Source organism: Gallus gallus, chromosome 4 (assembly GCF_016699485.2).
Source record: "Gallus gallus isolate bGalGal1 chromosome 4, bGalGal1.mat.broiler.GRCg7b, whole genome shotgun sequence".
Lineage (NCBI taxonomy): Eukaryota > Metazoa > Chordata > Aves > Galliformes > Phasianidae > Gallus > Gallus gallus.
In genome coordinates, this window is record NC_052535.1 from 23,380,950 (window position 1) to 23,394,574 (window position 13,625).

Below are 13,625 nucleotides of genomic sequence, written 5' to 3' on the forward strand. Positions count from 1 at the left end.
CCACTTAACCATGTCATGTACACCATCTAAACATTTCTTGAACACGTCCAGGATGGGTGACTCAACCACTTTCCTGGGCAACCCATTCCAGTGCCTCACTGCTCTTTTGGAGAAGATGTTTTTCCTAGTGTCCAACCTGAACCTCCCCTGGTGCAACTTGAGGCCGTTCCCTCTCATCCAGTCATTATGATGTGGGCGAAGAGGCCAACCTTCCCCTCACCACAACCTCCTTTAAGGAAGTTGTAGGGAGAGATTAAATTAAAGGCATTTAAATAATATTTCCCTGAGCATGGATATGTGCTTTGAATGGTACTGCTTAACTGGACTTTACTAGCATTGTAATGCTTCCTGAAGTTCCGTGTGGAGGCAGAAATTCACAACATTATCTTTTGACAGATCAGATGATTGGCCACTCCTTGCTCAGAGTGGATCAGATTCTTTGTGGAAATGCCAGAGGGTCATTTCCAGAGAGGAGAATCACATATTTTATTTCTCTAGGAAAAAAAAAAGTAAAAAAAAATAAAATAAAAATAGTCTGTAGTAATAGTCAGTGCAGTAGGAGCCTTTCTTTGACCTTAGTGGATTAAACTTTCATTTCTTTGTTCAGTTAAACGGAAGGAAAAAAGCCCTAGATGTTGCCTGAATATTGAAATGATTAAAAACTGTTTGGATGTGGTGCTCAGGGACATGATTTAGAGGGGGTTGTTAGAGGTAGGGTGGTATGGTTAGGTTGTGGTTGGACTCGATGATCTTTAAGGTCTTTTCCAACCTGAGTGATTCTATGATTCTATGATTTTGATTTTATGATTAGATACTTTCAGAGACAGTAGACATGGAATATTCCAGGGCATGATCATTTATAGCTTTCTCTACACTATAGCTTGAGAAAAGTGGTTCTATTTATTTGAATCTGGGGAGAATAAGATCGATTTCAATTTGAATTTCCAGAATATTGAGGGAAGGACATTAATAATCTACATTGCACTGCAGGTGAACTCAGATGCTTGAAACAGGCTGTACATTGGCTGGAGGAGCACTTCTAAACTGGGATAATGTCCCAAATTGCCCTTTTCTTCAGTGTGCTGAGAGCTTTCAGCTTCAGAAGGCAAAGTCTTTCTTGGAGGATACAGCACAACTTCAGAGTTAAAATGCTTGTTGTGTTAACCTGAAAAGAAGAAAATCTGTGGTGATATATTCATACAGTCTTTACAGAAGATTTCTTTCAGACAGCTAAAGGAAGGCTGACAGGAGCACAGCAGTTGCTGACAAGATAGACAGTCCCTGTTCCTTGGCTATGTAATTAGTTTTATGCATATTTATTTGATTTTATTTCTTCCATCTTCTCTGCAGCCAAGGATGGTGATTACTGGAGACTGCTTGTGCCTGGAAACTACAAACTCACAGCCTCAGCACCAGGTTATCTAGCAATAACTAAAAAAGTAGCTGTGCCCTTTAGTCCTGCTGTTGTGGTAAGTGATCTGTTTAGTATGTCTGTTTAGCATCTATTATATTGAAACAAACACAACAAAACAGCAAACTTTTTTTCTCCTTTCTGATGTATGTGTAGCCTATCCTAGAGATTATTTTTCAGAATATTTCTGATTTTATACTATTTTAGAAGACAGTCTGGAAATCTGCTTTTCTGATACTTGCTGTGTAATCCACTGAAAACAGTCTAATTTAAACTCATTTATTTTCTTTATGGTCTCACTTGAAATGAGATGGCACAGAGAAGGGTGATGTTGAGATATTTGTTCTTTCTTATTAGTAGCTATATGGCTAGAAAATCAGACGATCACAGCATATCTCTAAGTAGTGTGGCATAAAGAGTAAGCAATCTTGAGATTTTCATTTGTCTTTTTAGTCTAGATTGTCAAGTGACTACCTGCACAGGTTAAAAACTGTCTTCAGCTTTGTGCAGAAAGACAGTGATGGAGCTGTGCTTCATACAGAAGCTCAGTGTGTATGGTGAATAAGACTGTGGCTCTGTTTTAAGAGTTCAGAAGCATTTTTTATTCGTCCTCCATATGAGTATGGAGTCCGCTCATAAAAATTAAAATAGATGCTTATTTCTTCAGTGTGTAACATACACTGGGAATGTACTGTGCTCATATGTCATATCCACAGTAGTGAACCATATGCCAGAAAAGCTCCCTGGGTTTTCCTGATGACATAAAATAGAGTATGTACTTTGATATGTTGGGAGTCTGCCCTGCTTGGTGTTAGCAATATGTGAAAGAGATGCATGTTATATGCTAGAAGATGCATGGACCTATAAACTATTTTTAATTTCCTTGGCCTGTAGTTTTTGAAGTCTTTGGACAAGCCAAAGACTGGTCAGATGCCTGGATTCTTTTGGAACTGTTATTACACACCTTTGTGCACTTTATGGATGTTTACTGTATTGATATGGAAGTGTTGCACATATTTATTTCAGACATGAGAGGCTGTGCAATAAATCTTAGCCTAAAATAGAAAGTCCTTCCTCAGGGCCTGTGGCAGTGTTAAACAACTTTCAACAAGTGACTCTTAAAAGCACACACTTCTCTCTCTTTACATCTCTTACCAATATTTTGATTGCTTCTCTTGTTCAGGTTGATTTTGAACTGGAGTCGTTGTCTGAAAGAAAAGAAGAGGAGAAAGAAGAGCTGATGGAATGGTGGAAAATGATGTCAGAAACACTAAATTTTTAAATGAAGATTTTGGCTTTTAAGCTTTGAGTCTGTTATATGTTGATTTAGTATAATGTACTGTGGAAAGTCCCTATATTTTAGATTTTGTGCACTTCACAATATTTAACTTCGATTTTTTCAGTCATCTTTTGATTAATATGATTAAAAATAAATACTAAACGCCTAGCTAGATACATAAGTTATTAATTTTCTTTCATATTGTTATAGAAAATTTACTCTTGTATACAAACCAGAAAAAAAACGAGTGAATGTTCCTGCAGACTATATGGATGTACAATCTTGTGTATTATGTACAAGTTCAGAATGCGTAAGTTAAGTTTTGATTTAAGAAAAAATAAATAAAACACTGTAGTCAGTTCCCAATACCACCAGAAATATTTGACAGTGCATAGTAGTAGTGCTCTTCACTGAGTTCTATACTGAGTGTTATTGAAATGGTTTATAATAATAACGTGGTGCTGTAATGATTAAAATACATCATAACATTTTGTGTGTCTGGTGTTGGGACTATTCAAATATGTAAGAACCATAAACTTCTCACTTCATTTCAGTAAACAGAAGGAATCTGCATTAACTCTTTTATTAAAGATGGCATGAAATGAATTCAAGAATTAAGAGTTTTTTTTCTTAAACTGTCTCAAGATCAGGTTTAAATTATTACTCATTTTTTACTAACCAAATTAAAAATTCTGAATGGACAAAGAAGAAAAGCTTGTGCATCTTGTTAATATGCTGCTTGTGTTTGTTTTCCAGCAAGAGAAAAGGAATTTCAGATCATATCAGTTGAAATTATATACCTGCTTTTTCAACAAACATTAAATGTATTAGTGCTGTCTGGATAATCTGCTGAAAGTTCATGTGGTCACTGAAAGCTGCCAGAACTTTACACAAAGTTCAGACAATGAACTGAAAATTGTGGGCAATATGCATTTAGCTTCACAAGCCAAGAATGGTTTGCTTTTGTTCCAACTTTGTTTCTTCTGTTGGTTAGTCTTACTGGGATCGAGATGCAAGACAGATAATTGAAGATGTTATCAGTGGTGACAAGTGACCAAAAAGGCAACTTTGATTAAAAAAAAAAAAGGCCTAATTAACTTGCTTTGGTATTTTGTCTAAGTTGAGTGAAACTTGTAGGGTCAGAGAATTACACGTGAACTGTAGCGGGTACAAGTTTGGTACAATCCTTCTGAAACTGCTGCTTTATTTCAACTAAGCATCTCATCTGTTTGAAAGTTTTGACACTATTGCTGCTCTATTTTAATCCAAGATCAGGTATTTGAAATGGATTTCCTTCCTCTGTCTGTGTTTTGATGAGCATATTATTTTAGCTGATGTTGTAGAAGTTCAGTACCACTTAGAATCAACCAACAATGCATTATTGTATTCCCACCTTAAGTGAAAAATCACATATCCATGAATAGGATCCAAATTTACCTTCTCTGAGTATTTAAAAATCTACTGAAAAATACTCTCTCTTTTGACAATTTGGTATTCTTTAATAAAAGCAATACTTGATCCTTTGCAGTAAAAATTTAACCACACATTGATAGATCGAACAGCAATAAGAAAGAATATACACTCTGGTCAAGAATTTACTCTGAAACTGTAAATCGTTTAGTTGTTAGGTGTTGAATTCCAGCCTTTAGGGGAGCTTAATGTGCTGTGAGTTGTTATCCAGTGGTGATCTTTGAATCTCCAGTGTGAGGAGGAGCCTCTGTGTCAAATGGAGAACCCTACCTGTGCACATTTTGGGAACAGCCTGGCGAAGCTGGGCACACGAACATGCCTAGATGAAGGATGCTGCAGTGAAAATTGGAAATATTAAGGCACATAGCCCGAAACACATCCCGTGCCTGGAAGCAGTGATACTGCTTTCAGCAGAACCAGGTAAAACTGAAGCAAGTGGTATAAAAATTAAAGAGCCCACAGGCATATGGGCAACTGGCTACAGGAGTGTTTCTGGCCTGTAAACTAATGTAATAAGGCGAATGTATATTTGTACACAACACCCTGCTCTGCTCCTTCCAAACCTTACTGTATCAACCCACACAGTATTACTGTGTGGTGCAATGCCTGTCATGCATCCAGCCTTCCTGTGTGGTGGATTGTACAGCGTAGCTAGTGCAGACATTGCATCAGACTGATCTCATAATACATTTCTCGCCCTTACTTGTACTAACATGTGAGATTCTCTAGTCTACTGTTCTGTGCATTGGCAATGAAATGCAGTGTCCCATTAATGTTTTGCTTTTGCTGTTACTGTGCTGAGAGCAGATTACAGTAATTAACTGTTACAACACCAGAACCAGAACCACTGCCATTGTTCTTGCTGTAGGTAAACATCCTTCAGAACAGTGTAGCCAGGACTCCGTGAATTGTGTAGCTTCCCTAGCTGAACTGAGCTGTGTTGTAGGGCTGCGTATGTTTAAATGGAAGATTAAAGTGTTGTGTGCTGCTGAGCTTTTTGGTTTTAACGGCACATGCTGTACTATTGTACAATAAATCTACAGGCTTATTTAAAACCTAAAATGTGTGAGTAATTTACAGGTTCAAACTGTGACCTTTCTTCTGGGCATGTCTATAAAGTATGTCAGCAACATCCTCAGTGTGGTGTGTATGCCAACTACTTTGTTGTTTGAATGGAGAAACAAGTAGGCTGCCGCTATCCCACCGAGAGCCATCCTTCACACTGCCAGAATAGCCTACTTTTGGATCATATCTCTTTCCTATGCGGGTTTCCCCAAGCAGGTTTTCAAGTCAAGTCATGGGGGAGAATGAGATGCTCTGCATCTATATGGGGTCAGTGGGATCAGGTCACCCACTTTTGTGAGTCTTTCTCCCTTTCCCAGTACTTACAGTTCTTTTTTTTTTTTTTCATATTAATTGTTAGGATTAGTAAGCTCAGTGCTTGCAAAACTGTGGTACTACAGTGGTCAGGATTATAATGAAGCAAGGATGACATAAGTTTAGAGGAGACAATTAAAAGTAGGTTCAGATCCCACCCACCTGGTTCTTCCTGTGTCTGAGCTCAGTTTGACTCAGGCTAGCAAAAGCTGTAGAACAGCAGAAGTTTGGTGTCAGCCTCTGAGTCGGAGCTGCCCCCAGAGCTTCTCAGTAAACCTCCTTCAGGGAAAGAGTGCCTTGCTGTTTGTAATCAGCAGCTCTGGGAGTGTGAGACCTAGAAACATCACTCCTGCCCCCATCTTTAGTCTTCCTGAATCTTGTAGTGATCCTATTCTGATCATCTCCTCATAGGTATTTTCTTTTATTGCCTCCTACATTTCTGTTCATGTAGAGGTACATCTGTTGTGAATAATTCACTGCTTTTTAATTTGACTCAGAAGTTTGCTCATTGACACAGCCTCTGTTCCAGTATTTCTGACTTCTATAATTAAACCCAGAAAACAAAAATACCCAAGAGATTTCCTAAAAGTCATGGTATTAAGGAAAATACAGTGGGTTTGTTTTTCTCCTGGCTTTGTGAGGGCTTCGAGTGAGCTTGCTTCAAGTTTCCATTTTTATAGCCTGCTTTAGTGGGAGGAGAAAATGACAACTGAGAAGCTGATGTAATCCTATGCCTCCAGAAGCTGAGGTTCTGGGTAGTACAGTAAGTAGTGGAGTAGGCAGCATAAAAGAAATACAGAGATTTAGAAACAACTGATCTTTACTTTTTCTAACGGGGATAATGAGGGCTGTGTTAATTGATTTAAATGGCCTTGCTCTGCTGATCCTAGGTATTGTATTTCAGCAATGACTTAAACACATCCAATATTTAGGCACCGTTTATCACAGTGCTAGATTTTCCCTGAATTAATGGTTAATACTTGCATGTTAGTTTATCTTTGTCCTACTTTCATATTAAGTTAAGCCACCACAGATTTTTGTAATCATGCATCCCTCTGTGCACAGTGAAAATTGTCAAAGATAGAAGCTGAAGACTTTGGCTCCTGCATTGGGAATGTTGAGGGAGTTTGACATCTGGGAATACACTGGAAGCAGTTTAGTATTGTGAAATAAGTAGATTTTGTAGATCTTTCTGCTAATCTTTCTTCAGGAAAAGCCTGAATAGGATTATGAACCCATGGGATTCTAGGAGTGGAACGTCTGTGTCTTTAGACTAAAGCTAAAGCTGCTCTGGAAAGGTTCCCGTTACCTTCACTGGGGTTTTTATCAGACCCTCAAGCCTGGAATCTGAGTAAACAGGAGTATATGTTGCCAAGGCTGCTCATTTTGCATTAACAGTAATTGTTCTTCATCTTTTCCAGAATAAAGATGCAAAATAGTAAGAAATGAAATCCATTTTCTCAAAATGCAGAAATGGCTGTGGAATTTGTTAAGAGTCATTGCAAGACCTGAAGTAGAAATCAGGGAGATCAGCTGAACTAGTGGCAACCTGCAGCTCACTAAGTCTCTCAATCCACTGCTCAGTAGAGGATAGGAGGGCAAATCAGGGTGATGTTTTTGTTGCTTTCACTCACTATGGATGTGGTCAGGGCCATAATTAGAGACAAAATATCAAGCTGGATGAACTTCTCACCTGACTGCAGCATGGCCTCAACAGAGGAGATAATAGTGTTGCAACTCCATCCAGTAATGTGAGATTCCTGTTGTGTGTGCTGGTGTCCAAACACGCAGAACCTGCATCCCTCTTCCACATTCCAGCACCTCCAGCACAAAAGGTAAATTAAACACATTTTCAGAAACTGTGGACAAGATTCAAGAGTAGACTTAGCTGCCAAGAGCAGTACAGAATTACAGCCTGACTTGCCTCCCTTCCGTTCACTAAATATCCACTCATGTGGCTTTCCTTGGCTGCTTCCAGTTCTCTCAGGGTGTGTCAAAAACTAGCCCAGCTTGAGCAGCTCAAGGCTTACTTGTGCCAAGACCCATCAGGACTGGATTACAGGGCTTTCTTATGTTCAAAATCCTGAAGTTTGCACTTGGAGGCAAATCTCCTATGGCATGGCCTGGCATCCTGAATCCTTAGGTCTCCAGAACTGGGACCCCACCTGGCCTGCATCCATCAGTTTCTTTCCATGGAGGTAGGAGACTTATGCTGCACTTCCCTGCTGGTATAGGAGGAAGGATGTGGCCCATGTCTTTCACTCCAAGCCTCAGCAAGACAAGCATATGCCAAGACTTGGAGGATGGGAAGCATTCCCGCATCCCACAGGCTGGACATGGTCTCAGATGTGGTTTTTGAGACTCAGAAACTCGATCATCTGAAAAAGAATAGTGGCAAATTTAATGTACTTTATTTCCCTTTCAGATTCAAGTAATTTATTTGAAGATTTATCAAAGTAATGATATTTGTCCTTGTAAATGCCTATCACTACATATCGTGGTAGTGATATTCGTCACTGTAAAGCAGCAGATCTGCTTTGTGTTCCCTATTCAAGTGGCTGAAATGGCATCTAGTTTAAGAGACTTTGGTTAAAATACAAAACTTGGGGAGCAGAAGTGTGCTGAAATGCAGCTAGCTGGTTTGTACTGCACTGCATTTGTTTCTGTGTGACAAAGGAGGTGTTGGTGTTATGGGGTAGTTGTGATGAATGAAGACTGTTGGGAGGCAACCTGAAGGACAGCACATGTTTAGAGTATAAAAACTTAGAGCTCAGAAAAGTCTAACTGGCAAAGAAGAGGCTGATATGCTGCAAAGTTTACCTTTTGGATGCACTGTATGTGTACAGAGATGTGAAGAGGAATGAAAGAGTAGCACTATAAGGTACAACATCTCTGGGCTATGGCGGGCATTTACATGCACAGAAATGCTTGAAGGTGCCATTTTTTTTTGCCATAAAAAGATCTCAGCCTCCTGGTTTCATGGCTCTCATCTAAATAAAATACACTACTCATGTGAATCCCAGGCAGACCCTGGTGCTTTGGAGAAGGTGGAGAGGCTGGGGAAGCCTGGGACCCCATCACTGCTCACAGGAGTAGTTCAAAGGAGGTAGCAAATGGCTTCAAAGGGACTGCTCACTACACTGAATTGACAATAGTGGCTGCTGGCTCTGTGTGTTGGCTGCTTTCATCGTGCCTGATGCACCAGACAGCCCTCATGCCCTCTGCTGAAGTCTGCCAAGAAGCCTCTACTGCATTCTGACCTAAAAAGTCTGCTTGTTAATGATTCTAATTGGGATTTTGTGAAATAAACTTCTGAAGGCAATGCTTTCTTCTTCTTTCTTCAGGAAACTTAAAAGACTAAATGAAAATTGTTTTGAACTTCACTGTACCATGAAACATGAAACATTCTCATCCCACAAAAAACAGATTCTGGCTTTAGTTCTGTATTTCCATGTACTTCTGACAGGCTTCAGCATCAGATGCCTATTAAGATATCATAGAATCATATAATCATTAAGGTTGGAAAAGACCTCTTAAGGTCATCTAGTCCAGCCATTGACCCATCCCCACCAAACCCACTAAACCACATCCTGTGGTGCCACATCTCCACATTTCTTGAACGCCTCAAAGTATGGTGACTACACCACCTCTCTGGAATATTTGGTGATGGGCAAGATATTTAACTTTTGCAAAGTCTTCTGATCATTTTAGTAATGTCTCGAAAGTTAGGCAGAACTTGCAGGGGATTTCCACTGAGAAGAAACAAAATTTGGAGAGCACTGTAAGCTAATCTGTGAATATTTGTTTGGCAGCGTACTGCATGGTATTACAAGATGCCAAGAGAAATTCAAAGTAATGTGAAAAATATTCAGTGCTATTAATTGTGGGTTTACATAAGTTGTTGGCATTTTATGTTAAGAATTCTTAGCTAAATAGCTGCTAGGAAAACAAAGAAAAAAAAATTATAAAATTTAGATATAATATACTTTAACAAGTGGCAAAGAAGAATGAAATTTTTACTCAGTGGAATTTTACCTTCGCAAAGCATTTAAATATGGAGATGTGCTGATATACAGCTTGAAAATAAATTTATCCCCAAATTCTCATTTTAAGTTTGAGAAAACTAAGTTAACATAAAACCAGAAAACACCGCGGATCTCCAAGTAAGAATATTGGAATATTGGAAGTTGAAAAAATTGCAATAAATGTTTGTGTGCCAAAACAGTTCACTTACAAATGAAATCCTATATGCCTTGGGTTCCTTTGAAAACTGTAGGCAGAAAAATAATATTAAAAGGCCTATTGAAAGGAAAATAGTACAATTTTGAACAACATAATATTCTGCTTCTAATTGAATGCTTCATTTATTAAAAATTCTTTTTTTTTTTTTTTGAGATTTTAGAGGCTAATGCTTATACTTGAAAGTGTTTTTATTGGTTTCATATTTTTATTAATGTATCCACATAACTGAACACACAGTCTAGCAAAGAAAGACCAAACAACATCAAAAGGTTGGCAGCTGAAACTAGACAAACTCAGAAGCAGAGCTAATGTTATATATTTTCTTTGTGGGACTCATTCACCTTTGGAATAGTTCATGGGGCCATACAGAAGATTTTTTCATCATATGAATTTTTAAAAGCGTCCTTTTAAAAGACAGATTTGTGCCATCTTTATCCTTTATTCTTCACGTGAATTCCCTTTCTACTAACAGTACCTTCTGATTTAATTTTTTCCTGAGGTATTAGGCAATCATTCATTCCTTTGAGATTCTGCTTCATCAGTCTAAGGACATTTTTGGATGCATTAAGTATTGAATTCTGAGAATTCAGTTTTGGATTCTGAGGTCAGGATCTGTATGCCACTGAAAATATCTGGACATTGATTTTTCATGTTTGCTTCCGGGTTTTCTTCCTATCTGTTCTACAAACTAAGCCAAGGAAGATTTTAGCTTTAATCATTATCAGAATTTAAAGATATAACAGAACCTGCTAATCCACTGTTGCACTGCATGTACAGGTTTTGTTGCCATAAGACTTGCTTTTCAAGGGCTATGACAGTGTTCCAGGCCACCACCATCCACCATACCAGTCGCTATGGCCACTTGGCTTGCTAGATTGCAGCACATATTTCATGTTCAGTAATGTGTTTGATTTTGAGATTAATCAAAATGCTCAGAAGTGCTTTCTAGACTTCTACAGTCTTACAGTCTTACAAGCTTTCTATTTTTCTCAAATTACATTGTTCCTAGAATTGACTAAGTAAAGCCTGGCTTGTTTGCATAATATTTATTATGTGAGCAGATTCAGCTCCCACAATATCCAAGAAAAGTGTTTGGATTGCTAGCTTTTATTCTTCTCAAATCCAGCTGCTTCCATGGGTACATCAAAGACAAAAGTTTTTTCACCCCCATCTTCAGGATTCTGTAGTTGTTCTTTTTTCACACTTTCAGTTTTCATTCCAGTGTCTCTAAGACACATGTGAAGATGTCAGGGGGGGCTGGAACTAGATGAACTTTAAGATCCCCACCGATATAATAAATTCTGTGCTGCTATGATTCTGTGGTCTCTGCACTGCAAAGTGCTCTGGATTCCAAGTTGATAGATGTGAGATTGTTGTATGATGGCATTTCTTAAACAAAAGGTAAAGCTAAGCTGCTGGTGGTAATAGAAGGCCATACAGTCATAGAACATGCACAGCTGCATAATTTCTAACAAGCAACCTCATTATTCTGGGCCTTTGAAAATAATTGAAGGCAATGGGTTGTTTTCACAGTCCATGTCCCACCAGATATTTACTCGGCAATTCTTCTTAAAGATGCAGCTAGAGAGGTGTGAGCATACTCTGCAGTTCATTTCCTTTTCTGCTTCCTTTTAGTCTCGGATCCTCACACAATTAAGCATCTTATATGAAGGGAAACCACAGCAACTTGTACTTTCTTCTAGACAAATGGACACCTGCCTGGATATTGTGAAAATCACAAAGAAGCAGTCACAAAAGGAAAGTGTTTGAAAGCTGCGTGTTAATGGGGATACTGCGCAGGAAGTCAAGGAAAATGACAAAGTCACACCACAGTACTAAGTTCAATCTAGTTCTTCCCTAGAGCATCAGACAAGTGTATCATGCCTTTTCTTACCTGAGTATGTGTGATATTAGAAACAACAGTAGGAAAGCTACAGTGTGGTTATTCATCTCAATAATCAATACATTTTTAAACATGAGCTCTTTCTCTCTCTCATTTTTACTCCCTCTCTCAGTTTACATTCATTGTTTGTTTGTTTGGAGTGAAATGCAGTCAGAAGCCTGAAATGAAAAGGAAAAAAATCCAATTTATACTTTTCCAATGAAAGTTTTCCCTTTATAAAATTGCAGACATCAAAATGTCCAAAATACAAAAATCTAGTTATAAAAAGCCTTCCTGTCATAGTTTTTTTTTTTCCCAATTGAAGCCTTTAACATTTGGAAAAATTGCTTTGTAAAGCTAAAACGAATGCTGAAAAAATGTGGATTCCAAATATTTGGAAAACCTAAGCATAAAATTAAGTACTAAGTAAATGCACTAAAATCCCTTCAAATAATACTCAATGACCAAAACTTAAAATAGGATCTAGACATCTATGCTTCTGCTTACTGCAAAGATCACATTACTCGTACGTTTTTGGCTTGAAATTTTGTGTGTTGACAGTCAAACTGGCCCTGCTTCTAGGTAGCTTCCTCTGTTAGAGAGATGGAACAAACAGATTTTGTCTGATGAGGTGACCATCTTCTGTATCAGCCCTTAATCCAACACTATGACTCAGCAAATCCACGTAATTGAATATCTCTTAGGTCCTGATCCCAATTGCCCCTAGAAAGGAGAATCTTGGTGAAGATACACTGAACTGATTCTCCACTTCTCATTGTGATTAGAAAGGAGTAACAGTTAGAGTCTATTTTCCAGTCTATATTTAAATCCACTGACTTCAGTGGAATTACTCTAGATTTAAATGTCATCCTTGGGAGCAGAAAATGACCTTGTGTCCCATTTTTCTCTTCCACAAAGATCCTTTTTCCCAGCTTTAACATTGAGCTATGGCAGTTTGGCATGTGCTGCTGCTGCGCATTTCCCTCCCAGTTACTGGTTTCCTTTCCTGTGCACATTTTTCGCATAGTGTATCATGTTCTCCAACCTCACATACCTGAAATATTTGGAAGCACCAAGTTCTGGATGCATCTGGGTATTAGATTTACTCTGAACTGATAGGTGTCCCTTTCATGAATAAAAGCCTCACAGTGCCATAGGAAATTCCACTAAGGCTTTCCTCTCTATATTATCATTTTAACTCCAGTATTTTACCACTTCCTTTGTTAAAAAAGAAATGTTATAATAGCCATGCAAAACACTGCAGAAACTTACAGGGAAGATGTGGCTTTTAGGACAAGAATGTGAAATCCTCTTCTTCCAGGTAAAGATACATCTCTCTTGCTGCTAAATTCAGTAGAAGTTTGCCATCCACAGTCATGAATGCTCACTAACAGACAATGGCCTTTGGGAAACAATTCTGTAGATGAATGGCTAGAATTCATGGCTTTCTACCCAGTTTTACTAAGAAAAATCATTTATGATCATTTGACCTGCAAACACTTTCTGGTGAAGCTGTAGTCAGAATGGCCTGAGAGTCCTGTTTCCTAATTTCAGCTGGTTGCTGATAACAGACAGCGGATGTTCGAGACTAGCACACGGAGTGCTCTTGTAGAAGATTTGTCTTGTGCTCTAGCCTTAGGAAGCAGGAGGACATAATCTTCACATGATTCTTGACCTTTCTCTACCTCACTAGATTAAATTCTTTCTTCTTGTAGTAAAGTTCAAATGAAAGGCTGGTTGCTAACTTGGTAGTTCTGATAAACTGTGGTCAATTTTAGGACGCTTTTGGAAATTTGTATGATGTTAGGCACCAGAGTTCTTTAGATTTTAATGTTAGAATCTTTCTATTTTCACTTTTGGTTAAAAGAAGAATCACTAAGAATCAATAGAAAAGGATCCAATTACATGTAATGTCTTCTGTTTGGAGCCACTTTTTCTTTAGTTAAGAAGAACTCATTTTTCTT

At 38.3% G+C, this 13,625-nt stretch overlaps 1 protein-coding gene across 2 annotated transcripts in view; it reads left to right on the forward strand.

The window, feature by feature from the left end:
- The window catches only part of CPE (carboxypeptidase E), a 46,704-nt gene extending 43,408 nt beyond the window's left edge, over positions 1-3,296 (forward strand). For both annotated transcript variants that reach the window (XM_420392.8, XM_046940565.1), the window contains exons 8-9: positions 1,351-1,469; positions 2,595-3,296. In XM_420392.8, the coding sequence (XP_420392.3) occupies positions 1,351-1,469; positions 2,595-2,693 (218 nt within the window). In that variant the 3' untranslated portion in view covers positions 2,694-3,296. The remainder of the gene's footprint in view (positions 1-1,350; positions 1,470-2,594) is intronic.
- Positions 3,297-13,625: the final 10,329 nt, after the last annotated feature.